This window comes from Gigantopelta aegis, chromosome 15 (genome assembly GCF_016097555.1).
Source record: "Gigantopelta aegis isolate Gae_Host chromosome 15, Gae_host_genome, whole genome shotgun sequence".
NCBI lineage: Eukaryota > Metazoa > Mollusca > Gastropoda > Neomphalida > Peltospiridae > Gigantopelta > Gigantopelta aegis.
Window position 1 is genome coordinate 8,232,345 of NC_054713.1, and position 16,999 is coordinate 8,249,343.

Below are 16,999 nucleotides of genomic sequence, written 5' to 3' on the forward strand. Positions count from 1 at the left end.
TTTTTTGGACTGTCCTTCTAAAATGCTCCAAATTATATAAATATTCGATAGAGCAGTCAATTATTTTTATTTTTGGCTTGTCTTTTTTTTTTTTCTTTTTTTTTTTTCATTCTATTAACTTTTTTTTGCAAATTCTGCCTATTTTCAACTCTACCCATCCCGAGTCAGGCCACCGGTCTTATCGGAGGTCGGACTCTGGATGGGCGTGTTCGAAACCCTAGTGGTATAAGAGCACGTTAAAGTAGTTATCTATCTATCTATCTATCTGTCTATCTATCTATCAATCAAAAAGTAACTTTTCCTTTAGTTCCAGTGTATTTAAAACTCCGTTTTAGTAGTGAAGATATGCACTTGTGTGTCTTCTGGATATAATTTTAAGCATACACCTATTTAATTTATGGTCCGTGGATCAAAAGTTTGTCCGGTGACCTATGATTGTTTTTGTTAACATCCCAGTAATATAAGGAAATGTGTATAGGTGAAAATTTCAAGGTGTAATGACTTTTAAATTTTTACCAAAAAGTATCAGTAAACTAAGACACGAGCCTTATGTGTTGGAAAGATGCATACCCTAGATCACCAACACATACTGACACTTTAACAGATAAAAAAACGCGTAACATTAGTGTTAATAAAAAACGTGATTATGCCTGCTAACTGTGGGCAGCCATTTTCTTTTCTTTCCGAAGCGTCCGGTACTCTAGCTTGGGGCGAAGTGATGTCGGCTCCTGACCAACTTCTGTATGCGGGCAGTTTCACAGGAAAGGTTGCACTGCTCGTTGATTGGAATAAAATTTAAATTTAAAGCTCTGTTCTCCTGAAATTTTATAGGCCTGTGTGAATGGTATAGCAACCTACAAACCAAATTTTATTGAAATAACTTATTTTTCATCAAGTAGTGTCATTTGCATTTTTGCATCATTCTATCACTATTTTAATAATAATGTGATGTGAAATAGATACTTTTATTTTTATTTATTTAAATACCAGACTACTGGTAAACATTTTTTTAATAACCATATCAAAACTGGATGTTGTGTTATAAATGTACAGTATTTTAAAGAACTAACCCTGTTTTCCGTTAAACATTTTTTGAAGATGTCCTGTCATGAACATTGACCTATAAATAATTCAAATAACATTTTACAACAACTATTTTTGTATTACTATAATCACAATAGACACCTACAGTTGTGTCAAGAACAAAAATCAATGTAACTTTGTTATTTACTTTGAGATATTTATTGTAACATAGAGCCTAAAAATTTCCGTTAAAAAATATCCCCTCGTAAACATGGGTCAAATACATATATACAGGCAGGTTACAAAACTTTAATCATATAGTACATGCATAGTAGCCTGCAAAAACTAATTTGTATAATTATTGTGTTTGTGTGAATTGTAGTTCTGTAAATACACAAGATTTTGCATTTTAAACAAAATGTCCCCTCCTAAACATAATTTTAACATGTATATTTAAACATCGTTTTGCAAAGTGCTTTTATTACATTATCAATATATTTACTCGAATGGATACAAAATACAATTCTATACCAATTTCATAATATATATGAAGTTTGTTTGATTGATTTTTCGTAAAAGGGTTGTGATATATGATGCATTATTGAGAATTACTGTATGTCTAAAATAAAAAAGTAAAACATGCTTATATGTATGATTTAAATTCATTTAAAATAACTATCCATTCATTGATGCAGTGGTAATTTTATGTCACAATGTTCAAATTCCGGAAAGGACATTTTACAACATGTTAAAGTTGAGCAGATTTGATATTGACATGTCTGGGTGTTGCTATGTACATGTGACTTTTATGGAAGTCTGAGACATTTGTTGACAATCTGCAGGTGTTAGTAGGGTTTAACTGAGAGATGTCAGCTTTGTTTATTATTCTGTCACACTTGGAAAGTTGTGCAGTGATAATTTTATATATATATACAGTCAAACTGTGTTAAACATTCACCATAAGGAGGACATGTATCAAATTGGTCTTTTATCACATGTGGTTGTTTAATACAGGTGGCTGCTTAATGCAGGTCAGTTCATATTACTACATAATCTGATGTTTTTTAAGAACACTGTTTTCTATGACGAGGGTTATTACATTGGACGAATAACCAATACACAATGCAAGTGTAAAGTGCTTGAAGGTGATCATATTTGTATGAAATTCCTTCATGAGTGTAAAGTCACATCAACATTTAAATGGCCATGGACAAGGTCCTCCCAGACTGTCGGAGTGGAGTGCTTAGAAAGTCGTTTAATCTTTCTTGGACCTTTAACGGTTGAAGGACAGGAGCCTTTTATTCTGCCACAGTTGCAGGACATAAAATCCAAATATTACAAAATAAAGCTGACAAATAAAGACATTGCAAGCTAAGTAGATTGTGTGTCTTGTATGCAACAGTGTACATATGAATGACAGGTAATCTAATTACACCATTACATGCAGATTCATGCAGATTCATATCAAATATTATTTCCTAATACAATTATGAATTAAAAATTTTAAAAAGATTAAGAGCGGTCTCAGTTTATTTAACTGAAATCTACATGTTAAAAAAAATGTCCCCTCCTAAACGAAATTGCCATTTTCACACTGCATTGTTTGAAAGCTTATATTACTGCTAATACTAATGCAATCAACATTATTTTTAACTAGTAATATAAAAAACATATTGGAATTTCATTTCTAATTCAGTTATAGACATTCTGGTTGTAAGATTAGTATTTAATGGTTTCTGTTTAAAATAATCATTTTCAAATAGAAGAATATTGCAAAAATAGGACCAAAAATCATCAGAAAACTTAAAATCCTTGGCCTTATTAATGAAAAAATAGTTACTCTTAACAGTTTCCTATTTAAAAAACCCACCTCAGTTTATCCTTAGAGATGTATCACATACAAGCTTATGATTATGCTGTACCTATGTGTCCTCATATTTTTATGCTGTGCATGTAATCATATCACTGATTATTTTATAAACCCTAACAGCTGTAGGTCCAATTTTTTATAAAACATTTCTCTAGTCATATTGCTTTTTAAAAATATAGGTTTTTTTATAGAATGCTGCATAGTTCATTTTTGGTTAAGGACCACACAGATTTTGAGAGGAAACCAGCTGTCGCCACTACATGAGCTACTCTTTCCGATTAGCAGTAAGGGATCTTTTATTTGCGCTTCCCACAGGCAGGATAGCACAAACCATGGCCTTTGTTGAACCAGTTATGGATCGCTGGTCGGTGCAAGTGGTTTACACCTACCCATTGAGCCTTGCGGAGCACTCACTCGGGGTTTGGAGTCGGTATCTGGATTAAAAATCCCATGCCTCGACTGGGATCCGAACCCAGTACCTACCAGCCTGTAGACCGATGGCCTAACCACGACGCCACCGAGGCCGGTTTGATGACTATGAATGCATACATCAATTATGGAGTGTCATCCAAGTACGTTTGCTTAAATGTCAATAAACCTAGTGCCGTGACCTCGATTAATTTGCATCTAATTTGCAAAGTTATCAAATTCCCAAAGTATGTGATCTGAAAAACATCACATACTTTGATTGCACTGGAAATGTAAGATGTTATATGATAAAAAAAGTGACTTTTCTTTATCCGTCATCACATTCTGCCAATAAAAACGGTGGTTGCTGGATAAAAGGAGCACATATGTGAAATATAAAATAAATTTATCACACGGTTTCAAAATGTCTTTATCACTACAGTAAGATAGTAATAAATAGGTCGACGACAGTCACTTTTTGGACCATTGTTTTGTCTTCGTCCACAATATATAAAACATATCCAAAGGTAATTATTTGATATCAGTGGCGGATCCAGGGGGTGGGGTGGGTGGGGTGGGGGTGAATAGGGTGGCTAGCCACCCCCTCCATTCCTGCGCAATTTTTTTTAATGTTCATTCCAAACATATACTGTACAATTAACCCGAGTGTGGCTTTCATCGGTAAGGACAAAATTAAATCGTTTTCTATATATACTCTTCAAAAAAAAAGTAGGGGAACCTGAAATATTAATGTTAATATCAACTATTAGACCGAACATATGTTTTGACCACAGACATCCTAGTTAAGAACGTTCAGGCCTGTTTATCAACACACCGAAACACATTCCATAGTTTGCACGTGCATCACGCAGTTGCCCCGTACACGTGCGTGGGGTGTCATTCTCGATTTTGACCATTTCCAGGTCTATTAATCACTGTGGAACATTATTTCTGTCAATCTTTTTTATTCTGTTGATCATACAGTTGTTATTGTTTTGTTTTTAGTCATTTTTATTGTTTGAATTTGCGATGCGGCGTAGGCAACGCGATTAGCGTCTACGGGCTATTGGCATGCTGCAAACGGCCAGAAGTCAGCGTGAAGTGGCTAACACCTTCAATGTTTCGAAGTCAGTGATTAGCAGACTGCTGTGGACTAGGTACCAACAAACCCAAAATGTTGACGATCGACCCCGTTCAGGTCGTCCCAGGGCAACGATAGGAGTACAGGATCGATTCATCCGTAACCAGACTCTAGGAAATCGAGCTCAAACTGCAAATCAAATTGTTGCAAACCTTCATCAGGCTACTGGTGTCCGAGTTACGGGTCAGACGATTAAAAATCGTCTTTATGCAGCCCATCTTCATGCTCGACGGCCCCGGGTTGTGCCTACCTTGACAAATAGTCACATTGCGCACAGACGTGAATGGTGTAGGGAGCGGTATCACCCACTACTGAAAAAAAAACCCCGTCAACTTTCAAATTCACTTCTGACCCCAATCGTCCTTCAAGATCATTAGTGGTCATAGAACCTACTGTAATACTGAACTACCGGTTGTAATGTTTGCCCAACTAATTCACTATTATCATAAATAACCATTCCACACAGCTAATATACCTTACAATTTTGGCAATTGTAAATTCTTATTAGAGTTCCCCTACGTTTTGGTGTGAATCAGGAAAACGGCAAATTTTTTTTATCAACTTTACGGAATTATTAATTAGGAATTAGATCCTCGGAAATCAGTGAAATAAGGCTCTAAAATGTCCACAATGCCGAAACGTCAGGGAACTTTGTCCTCGGAACCTCCACCATGGCTCAGCCCCCACCGGTTCACTCCATCCCAATCCAGACACACCCTCTTATTATTTTCTAGATCCGCCATCATGTAATATATTTGACAAAAGGTAGGCTACTTTTTATTTATTTTATCTTTTAAAACTTAAAATTAATATTTTATCCAGAATTATGAAAAATAGAAAAAATACCGACCTGTAAACAACATTGTCTGCTTGTTTTTATTTTAATGTGTGGAAGCACTGTGATAATATACCGTACCTAATTTTTAATTGTAATGACCTCAGTATTGCAATGACGTCACTTTGCATCTCCTTACAATAACCATAAACTGGGAACATGAAGTTTCCGTTTTAAGAATGCTGGAAAAATTCCAATGCAAAATTGCTATTGAATCTTTTATGTTTGAACACTACTAATGCACCTGAATGCGTTTGAAGAAAATCTTGTGATTAAAAAATTGTACCTTTTACGCAATATGGATTTCAAGTGAAATTACGGTAAAATGTGCTATATTTATTGTGTACGAAGCCAAAACAAGGATGCGAAAACTGACTGTCGTCGACCTCTTAATCCGGAGGGACGTAGAAAATTATGATGTGTCCCGTGCACTAGAAATTTACTAGAAGTTATTTATTTCTGATCCGATTGAGTTCTAAATTGCACACAGAGATAGTGCACTTTTATTTTTCTTCTTTCGTCAAACCCAGCTGAAATTATTTACCCCCAAAAATATGCATTTGTATATAATGATGGGAGAATTTTAATAAGTAGCCTAGTTGCAATTTACAATGAATGAATGAATGTTTAACGACACCCCAGCACGATAAATACATCGGCTATTGGGTGTCAAACTATGGTAATGCAAACAAATAAAGTGATGATCAACATCAATATAAAAATTCAAGATTTAAACCAAAAAAAAAAACAGTGTAAAGAACTGTGCAAAAACACAAATATCATAGACAGATACTGACTTTTACCAGTGCCGGGACATTTTTACCTTTTCGCTTATTAATAACATTAAAAAGGTTCATGTGTCATATCCCACTACACAGGTGCCCTCCCCCCCCCCCCCTTCCCAATACAAAATCCTGCCTACGCCACTGACTTTTACTTAAAACTTCAATTTTGTGCTGTATTGGCCATTCTCAAAGAGAATGTTACACCCCTGCACCACGGTGAGGTTACAGCACGCGCAGGGGTTGCAATTTACAAAATCATACATATGTTTTTGAAACAAAAGTTTTGATATATTTCTCTTTCTCCCATAACGTTTAGTACTACATCTAATGGCTTGTCACAACTGTCCCCTGAGCCCACCCAACCCCAGCACCCTCGGCCAACTCCAAATCTACTAACACCCCCCTCCCCAACACACAAAACAATCGGGTAATGTGATTGCTGAAGGGCCCCAATTCAGTATACCAGCTTATTTCCTCAATTGTATCGTTGTGGTAGCGTGGCCGAGCGGTCTAAGGCGCTGGTTTAAGGCACCAGTCTCCTCGGAGGCGTGGGTTCGAATCCCACCGCTGCCAACTTATTTTTGTTGAATTATTAGACATTTGTGACAACTTTATTTTTCCTTTAATAATTATTATTTTTATCTTAATAATAATAATAATAATAATAATAATAATAATAATAATAATACTATTACTATTATTATTATTATTATTAATATTGTTGTTGTTTTAAACGAATATTGTCGTCTTGTTATTTTAAAATGATGTTAAAAGGGGCAGAATGTACCTCAGTAGTTGAGAGGGATCTGAGGGTCGAAAGCTTTTCACAGCCTCGGTGTTTTCCCTTCTTTGAACCAGTACCACTCGACTAGTACACTAAATGCGTGGAATGTACTGTCCTGCATGGAGAAGATAAAGTTTCTTATGTTTATTTATAATTCACCATTGGCTATTGGATTAAAAACCAACAGCCCCAAAACAATAACCCCCACCCCCACCCCCAACAATACAGTATACAACGAGATGACAATAAAAGTGTAAAACTGTTTTGTTGTAGAACACACATATCCTCGTCAAACCTGAGATCTTAACCTCAAGCAAAAGCTAGATAGCTACCGAAGAGGTTCGTTCACACACACACACACACACAGAGAGAGAGAGAGAGAGAGAGAGAGAGAGAGAGAGAGAGAGAGAGAGAGAGAGAGAGAGAGAGAGAGAGAGAGAGAGAGAGAGAGACGCACACATACAGAGAGAGAGAGAGAGAGAGAGAGAGAGAGAGAGAGAGAGAGAGAGACACACACACACACGCACACGCGCGCGCGCGCGCGCACACAAACCAGTTACAAGCATACACACATTGTGAAATACGCACGTATGTATGTACATAGAGACAGTTAAAGTTTAGTTAATTCTCTTTCTCGGGGGCACATTGGCTTATTCATAATCTGCTGTTGGATGTCAATCATTTGGACATATATTCTTAGAGAGGAAACCCACCACAGTTTTCCATTAGAAGCAAGGTATCGTTTACATGCATCATCCCAGACAGGATAGCACATACCATTGCCTTTGATATACGTGACGCACGAGAAATAGCCCAATGGGCCTACTGACAGAAAGAGAGAGAGAGACAGGAACAGAAAATCACACACACACACACACACACAAACACACACACTTACATACATACACACACACACACACACAGAAACACACACGCGCACACACACACACACACACACACACACACACACACAGAAACACACACACACAAACACGCACCATATATAAATTAAAAAACGAATCCAGGAAGTTCGTCAAATGTGTTTTTATATTTTATATTATAGCATGCATAAATATTAATGTTCATGATAACGCAGCTTATAACCACCTTGATAAATCGAAAGTGCAAAATAATAACTGAGAAATTTTACTTTGGAAAATATCTCAATAAACAACAATAACTCGATATTGAAGAATTCTTCTGTTTTTTAATCACAAAGCCAAAGTGTAACTGGTTTTTATCGTAGATTTTACAGCAGAATTACTACACCAGTGGGAGATTTGATTTATATCCATATATCCCTCTGTGTGAATCTCATCGTGGTAGGTGGGTCCATTTGTTTTTTGTTTTTTTTTGGGGGGGAGGTTGAAATTGCATCGAAAACCATAAGGCATGTTGTATTACGTCTGTCCCTCAATGTCACTATGGACCACCTAAGAAGACAAAGGAATAAAAACGTCTTTTGTAAATACAAGTAAACAGCAATTTCGAAAGAAATAAGATTTTCGCTATTAAAAAGGTCAGTTAAAATCTCGAAATCCTCGTTTTTATTACATGTAGTTTCGGCGATCTAATTCTTTTAAAGGGACAGACCCTAGTTTCTGTCCATGGAAATTAACACTAAGTTTAGTTAATCTACAAACCTGTAATACCCTCTAAAAATAGACTAAAACTCGACTCCATAACTGTTACTTCTCAGACGTACGTGCGTTTTTTTAAAATATGACAAATGCATTTTGTGATATTAAAAACACCAAGATGACCAAAAATACTTCGAATGTACGGAAATGTATAATCTAAACAATAAAATCTAAGTAACGTGTGATTTCAGTTATCAAAAAGGGCTCCAATAGTCAAAAATATGCCTTAGTGTTTAAAAACTAGGATATGTTCCTTTAAAATAACTGTCCCAAGTTTGCTGCTTTTGCAACATTTTCCAATAAATAGAAACCTTTTAACGACTTTAAGATTACATATTATTATTAACAATTTGTGCTTCTTACACACCCGTTGGTGAAAGAAAGAAAGAAAAAAAGAAAGAGATATTTTATTTAACGACGCACTCAACACATTTAATTTACGGTTATATGGCGTCAAACATATGGTTAAGGACAATACAGCTATTGAGAGAGGAAACCCGCTGTTGCTCTTTTCGATTAGCAGCAAGGGATCTTTTATATGCACCATCCCATAGACAGGGTAGTACATACCACCGTCTTTGGTATACCAGTCGTGGTGCCCGTTGGTGAGAACACCATGCGTCATAGTTGTTTACGCACGTACGTGTGTTAACAATTTCATGACAGAGGACTAGCTGCTCCTAGGTGTTCTTTACATTAATTACTGTACCTACCGGTTGAAGCATGCTGACGTCACGTGCATTGTCGCCCAGTGGTAAAGCGCTCGTTTGATGCGCGGCAGGTTTGGGATTGATCCCCGTCAGTGGGCCCATTGGGCTATTTCTCGTTCCAGCCAGTGCACCACGACGGGTACATCAAAGGCCGTGGTATGTGCTATCCTGTCTGTAGGATGGTGCATATAAAAGATCCCTTGCTGGTAATCGAAAAGAGTAGCCCATGAAGTGGCGACAGCGGGTTTCCTTCCTCAATATATGTGTGGTCCGACGCCATATAACCGTAAATAAAATGTGTTGAGTGTGTCGTTAAATAAACTATTTCCTTCCTTACGTCCTTCCCTTGGATGGAGACGGTCACGGGATCTATCAGTTATAAACCTACCGAGACCAGTAGTGTACGTTTTACTTACAGACATTCGACAGACGTTGCAGTGAGCTCTGTAGACTGGCCCTCGCTTCCAATGGCCTCCCATTTTTTAACTGCGGGGAGTCTATGCAGTCGTTAACTATGTCCAGTGCACATATCATTGCTGCGTGAGCATTTCTGTAACAACATTCTAAGTATGATCATGCAATGCTGAATTCTGTTTTAGAAATAATTGAATTATATAAGTGAAATATGTATATACTGTATATATATATATATATATATATATATATATATATATATATATATATGTGTGTGTGTGTGTGTGTGTGTGTGTGTGTGTGTGTGTGCTTGTATGCGTGTGTGATATTTTGTAATGGCCACACCAATCTACGAACATGTTGGGTTTTTTGGGGGGCAATAATTTCTGTTTGGTTTGACGTAACACGAAAACTAAAAGTGTTTTGGAAATAACAAAACAATACTTTTTTTTTTCAAAACACTTACTTTTCTTCTTACGTGAAACCAAACTGAAATTATTTACAAAGATATTTTTGTAGGAGGATAGTACGGACTAAACATCGTACAAGGTATAGTTAGTGCTGTTTTTGATACACGTTTTAGTAACTGACAAAGTGACATACAGAAATGATTAATCTTACTTACAGAGAGGCTATACTTCGCCAGTTTTCTAGCACATGGTATTTTATTATTTATTATTAATTTGACAGCTGCCGCCATTTTAGTTGATGTATTATAAGGACAAGTCAAAGAAACGTTAAAAGCAAAAGGGGTATAAACACAATTTATGAACTTTGACCATCAATAGAAATAATTAAACAACACAACGACAAGGAATAGTGTTCAGATTTGATATCGGTGACGAATTAGGAAATTCGTGTAATTTGTCAGACTTATTGTCGTCAACTATAAAACTTCTCTTGTTATTTCCGTTACAGCGTTAGTTCAAAGTAATTTAGTGTTGCTTCAAATAATGACTTGTGATTAACAATTTTTTTAAGCAAACTAGATAGCAAAATATATTATGGTACGAATGTTAACCCATTTTAATTGTACTAGTTGTAGCTTTAAACACATAATTTAAGTACCAACGTTAGGACACGGGATGGACCAGAATGTAATATTAACAATGTTAACATCGTGCATCCGAGGTGTAAATATAGAATTTTTCAAATATTAAGTACTTACTAAAACGGTAATCAGTGGATGAGATAAAAATATTGTCAGATTCCTAAATGTTTAGGCTGTGTACTATTTACATTAGTATTTGTTTTAAATTATCATCAACTAAAATGTGTGTTTACGAATCATGTCGAACCATTCCGTAAAATTTCGTTTCTTTTTCATATTGTTTTGTTTGTTTATATATTAATATATTAATTAATTAATTAAAACACATTTACACATGTGTTTATCAATCAACTGGATAGATATATATATATTTAAAAAATGCATATGCGAATGCGACATGTCTTTTTCTGGTCAAATTCTTATTAAAATAAAAATTCAATGCAGGGCCGTAGCTAGCGGGGGTGGGGGTGTGGGTTGGCTGGTGGGAAAGGAAAAAATCCGGAAAGCATTATAGAAACTTCTCTTCTTAACTGTTTAAAGAGTTTTAGACTATTAACTACTCAGTTACTCCCCCCCCCCAAAAAAAAAAATAATAATAAAAAAAAAAAAATAATAAAAATCCAATGCATTCTTGTTTATTTAAATCTTGAATTTTTATATTGATGTGATTCAACATTTAATGTTTTGCTTTTACCATAGTGTGACACCCAATAGCCGATGTATTTTTCGTGCTGGGGTGTCGTTAAATATTCATTCATTCATTTCATTTCATTCATTCATTCATTCAAACTTTATATATGGATGTGCTTACGTGCAGACTCTCTGCTTTTCCTCGGGGTCAAGGTTACCAATGTCGGAGAAACGCATAGGTCTTCTAATTATCTGATTGCAAGATAACATTCGCTGATTAAAATCTCCCTGACACTCTCCTCTTACCGAGATGCCTTAAATTAATGAAAGAAATCCAACAGTATACTTAACTTTAAAGAATTAATTTTTCCACCAAACAAAATTTTAAAAAGTAACTTTATTAGATCAAGGAATTCATTAAAGTTGTAGGGTACTCTCTGTCTCTGTCTCTCTCTGTCAGTTTGTATGTCTGTCTCTCCGTCTGTCTCTCTGTCTCTGTCTCTCTGTGTGTGTGTCTGTATCTGTCTGTCTGTCAGCTTATATGTCTGTCTCTGTTTGTCTCTCTCTGTTTGTCTCTCTGTGTCTCTTTTTGTCTCTCTCTCTCTTTGTCAGTTTGTATGTCTCTCTCTCTCTCTCTCTCTCTCTCTCTCTCTCTCTCTCTCTCTCTCTCTCTCTCTCTCTCTCTCTCTCTCTCTCTCTCTCTCTCTACTAGAGGGCTTACCACTGATTAATTTTTCAAGAGGTCGAATATTTGCAATTTTCTTTTCTGGTACGCAAAACACAATCCAGTGAGTGATCGCCTCCTGGCTCCGTATTCATAAACGTACTTAAGTCAATGTATGATACCTAAATACATACTTAAAGCACACAGATAAATATCATACATTCACTTAAGTATGTTTATGAATATGGAGCCTGAACTCTATGCTGAATTTTACTAACCACTAACACTAATGCATTCAGATTGCTGAGATGTTTGTCCAGGACGGCGTGCTTGAACCTTAATTGGATATATATATAATCAAGAAAATAACTTTAAACTGAATGAATGTAATTTTAATTCGGCATTAATGAGCATACGGCCTTCTCATACGAACGTAATAGGAACAGGGCTAGGATTACTTATTTAGTTGTTTATTTCTTTTTCTTTCTTTTTTTCTGGGTTCTTGGAACGAACAAGCATGGAAGACGCAAGTCACCAGGGATCCGAGATATGCCACCCCCACCCCGGGTATTTTTAAATCAAGAGTATTTGAAATACCAACTGCCCACTTGACCCCCCCCCCCCCCCCCCCCCCCCCCCCCCCCCCTCCCCGCTATCTACGGCCCAGAGAAATATTATGTATATATTCCTCCTACTCCGTTGTGCAACGGCCAGAGAGTAAATAAAGTCTTGTCTTGTACAACCCTGTCCAAAACACCCCCAATGTTATAATGAAATACTGATACTTACCGCAAACAGTCAAAATCAAAACAAACAGAAGCATTGTCCTTGTTGGGTCCGAATTAAAATAATGTGTCCGTCCACCGAACTTGAATCAGTTATATACACATACATGACTACGTATAATTTGACTGTATTTAATTTGGATTGTTAGCATTTTGTCTATTTAATTATATCCATTCTGGCGATTTATGTCAGTTAGGCCAGAGAACGAGAATTTTGAGTTGTTTCACATGTTTTATTTAACGACGCGCTTCAACATATTTTATTCACGGTTATATGTCGTCAGACATATGATCAAGGACGACACAGATATTGAGAGAGGAAACCCGCTGTCGCCACTTCATGGGCTACTCTTTCCGATTAGCAGCATCCCACAGACAGGGTAGTACATACCACGGCCTTTGATATACCAGTCGTAGTGCACTGGCTGGAATGAGAAATAGCCCAATGGGCCCACCGACGGGGATCGATCCCACACAGACCGCGCATCGAGCGAACGCTGTACTACTGAGCTACGTCTCGCCCCACACAAAAAACAAAGACATTTACTATGATGTTTGGATGTGCGTGCGTATATGTGTCCGCGTACGCGTGTATTTGCCTTATCTGATGGAAAGAAAGAAAGAAAGAAATGTTTTATTTAACGACGCACTCAACATATTTTATTTACAGTTATATGGCGTCAGACATATGGTTAAGGACCACACAGATTTGGAGAGGAAACCCGCTGTCGCCACTACATGGGCTACTCTTTCCGATTAGCAGCAAGGGATCTTTTATTTGCGCTTCCTACAGGCAGGATAGCACAAACCATGGCCTTTGTTGAACCAGTTATGGATCAGTGGTCGGTGCAAGTGGTTTACACCTACACATTCCATTGAGTGTGATCGATCCCGCGACTCGCCGCAGATCAGGTGTGCACTCTATTACCGAACTGCACCCCATCTCTCGTAGAGAGAGAGAGAGAGAGAGAGAGAGAGAGAGAGAGAGAGAGAGAGAGACAGAGAGAGGGGGGGGGGAGACAGAGAGAGAGAGTGATAGAGAGATTGGGAGACAGAGAGAGAGAGAGAGGAGAGAGAGAGAGAGAGAGAGAGAGAGAGAGAGAGCACAGCACATTTGAAAACAAGTAAGGTCTCACTACACAGATGCCAACTGCCATTGTAATCCATGTTAAATTGCACAACTTCAAATGGATATTGCTAGAAGAACATGCTCTCGATGGCACTATCAAATACTTAGCACGGAAACGTTTAGATGGTGTGTGGTGGTCTTACACTGCACCCCAAACTATGACAGCCCCAATTATCCAAGACTACATACGATACCTCCGTGTATATAGTCACTTCTATGTTAAGACCGCATACTGATTTTAAACATAGTATCAACCAATTTATCTTTTTGACTTGGCAACATGATTGGGACGGTTGCTCGCAACCGCACCGTCCCAATCATGCTTCATGCTATCAAGGTCTTGGGAGAGTGGCAGTCCTCCTATAGACAGTGCAGGAAGGATGAAATAATCTTGTGTCGTGCTCGCAATGGTCATACATATTTGACCCATTCATTTATCTTGAAGAAAGATCCTCCACTTCAGTGTGAGCATTGTCAGTGTCTTCTGACGGTACGCCACATTTTGGTGGAGTGTACTAATCTAAAAAAAAAAACTCGACATAGAAATGTGATGGAATCATTTCGATTTCATCCAGAACTTTTATTGCAATGTTTACGAGATACTGACTGTTACTCTAAATTTTAATTTAATCTATCTGTGACAGTTGTATTTTTGAACAGTTCTTTACACTCTGTTTTACTTAAGTGTTGATTTTTTATACTGATGTTTCTCATCACATTGTTGTTGTATTTACCATAGTAGTGACACCGAATAGTAGATGTATTTTTCGTTATTATTATTATCATTATGATTATTTTATGTTAAGCGACAAATATGGCGGCTTCAGTTACCGTTGTATTTATAGAATTCATCTTTGTACGCAATATTTTCCACGATGTATGTACTGTAGTCGACTAGATCTGGGTACCAAAAGAAACAACAGAAATGTGGATGGCATACTGACATTGTGACATTGGCCTTAGACTTTTTTTTTAATAAGCTTGGATAATACCCCAAATCAATGAATGACTACAATACTACAATCAATTGTTCGATATTTAAGCTTGCTAAACATTATATATATATATATTGGGGAATAAATATATATATATATATATATATATATATATATATTGGGGAATAAACTAAAACTTCATGTTTCACTTTAATTAACTTGAAACAAGAGACGAAACCCGCTGTCGTCCTACTTGCTCTGTGTTCACGAAAGTACACACATTACTCCCTGCAGGGCCCCCTGCGCGTGCTGTAACCTCACCGTGGTGCAGGGGTGTAACATTCTCTTTGAGAACCCCTGCGCGTGCTGTAACCTCACCGTGGTGCAGGGGTGTAACATTCTCTTTGAGAATGGCCAATACAGCACAAATTAAAATTTTGAGTAAAAGTCAGTATCTATCTGTGATGTTTGTGTTTTTGTACAGTTCTTTACACTGTTTTTATTTGAATCTTGAATGTTTATATTGATGTTGATCAACCTTATTTGTTTGCATTACCATAGTTTGACACCCAATAGCCGATGTATTTTTCGTGCTGGGGTGTCGTTAAACATTCATTCATTCCCTGCAGGGCGGTATGTAGCGCTCACGAGAGTGCTTGCGTCGTAGGATCGAACTACCTCGGTGAACCCATTATTTAATGGGAATGAATGAATGAATGTTTAAAGGGACATTCCCGAGTTTGCTGCATTGTAAGATGTTTCAGATTAATAAAATATTTCTACGATTAAACTTACATATTAAATACATTTTCTTGTTTAGAATATCAGAGTCTGTATATTCAATGTGTTTCTGGTCCTCTCAATATTTGTAAGAAGCCGAAACTGGAGTTCGTCTTCAAATAATTTCGTACGTACGAAAAAATAGTTTTTAGGAAATAAAATGAAATTTAACCTAGTACAAATATTAGAACGACCAGAAATACGTTTAATACACAGCCACTACTATTTTATGCAGAAAAATATAGTTGATATGTAATTACAACCCTTAAAACCAATAATTTTGCTAAGTCCTTACGATATCTGGAGAGGGGATACAACCAGGACAGAACAGTTGGAACATGTCCAGGAGAGGTTGAAAAGAAAGCACCCCAAGTCTGTGAAATTTGTCGTGACGTAGGCACTGTTGTGCTTCGAGCGACATCTACCGGTGACATCAGAATACTAACTTTCAAAATTATTTCAAGCAATTGGGACATTAAACGTGTTTTTGATCGTTCTAATATTTGTACTAGGTTAAATTTCATTTCCTAAAATATAATTTTTGGGTACGTACGAAATTATTTGAAGACAAAATCCAGTTTGGGCTTCTTACAAATATTAAGACGACCAGAAACACATTAAATATACAGACACTGATATCCTAAACAAGAAAATATATTTAATTTGTAAGTTTAATCGTAGAAATATTTTATTAGTCAGAAACATCTTACAATGCAGCAAACTCAGGAATGTCCCTTTAAAATACACTCGTGACGAATACACATACACATACATTTGTCATGATATTATTTTTTAATATATTTTAAAATTTATTTATTTTTATTATTTATACATACAACAAGGATATAGACAGACATCTGGATACAAACAGAATAGTACATGCCACGGCCTTTGATATACCAGTCGTGGTACACTGACGAGAAATTGACCAAAGGGACCACCGACGGGGATCGATCCGCCGGCGTAACCAGGACTTTATATTGGGGGAACCCATATGGGGAGGGAACAATCAACGCTATGTAGGTATGTACATGTATGTATAAAATTTAATACAGTAAAAAACCCGAAAAAAACCCCCGTTTGATTGGGGGGCATGGACCCTGTTCCCCCCTTCTCCCTCGCTACGTCACTGGATCGATCCTAGACCGATCGCACATCAGGGCCGCGTTCAGCCAGACCAAACAGAACAAGGTCCGGCCGACTGGTTTATGCGCTTCACGTTAAACCAAATGGCCACGTTGGGAACCAATCAAATAATTCGCGACCGTTAGCGAAACGTTTGCTGACTGAACTTGAGCCTGGCTAACGCTTTACCACTGTCCTGGGCTACGTACCGCATCCCCTCCCCCCCGCCCTCCGCCCCCCCCCCCTCTCTCCTTCACCCCCCCCCCCCCCCCTTTTGACGCTCTATACTG

At 37.2% G+C, this 16,999-nt stretch overlaps 2 protein-coding genes and 1 non-coding gene across 4 annotated transcripts in view; 2 read left to right on the forward strand and 1 right to left on the reverse strand.

Annotated features, from left to right (window-relative positions):
- Window positions 1-16,999, forward strand: part of LOC121390046 — a 111,539-nt gene that overhangs the window by 28,301 nt on the left and 66,239 nt on the right. The window lies entirely within an intron of this gene.
- On the forward strand, window positions 6,554-6,635 carry Trnal-aag. The gene has a single exon. It is a non-coding gene; the product is annotated as a tRNA-Leu (tRNA).
- LOC121390048 lies at window positions 8,034-12,810 on the reverse strand. The gene is made up of 4 exons (XM_041521756.1): window positions 12,745-12,810; window positions 11,473-11,605; window positions 9,613-9,746; window positions 8,034-8,279 (listed from the first exon to the last, which is right to left on the reverse strand). Exons 1-4 carry the CDS (start codon window positions 12,776-12,778, stop codon window positions 8,269-8,271), a joined length of 312 nt encoding a protein of 103 aa, XP_041377690.1. The 5' UTR covers window positions 12,779-12,810; the 3' UTR covers window positions 8,034-8,268.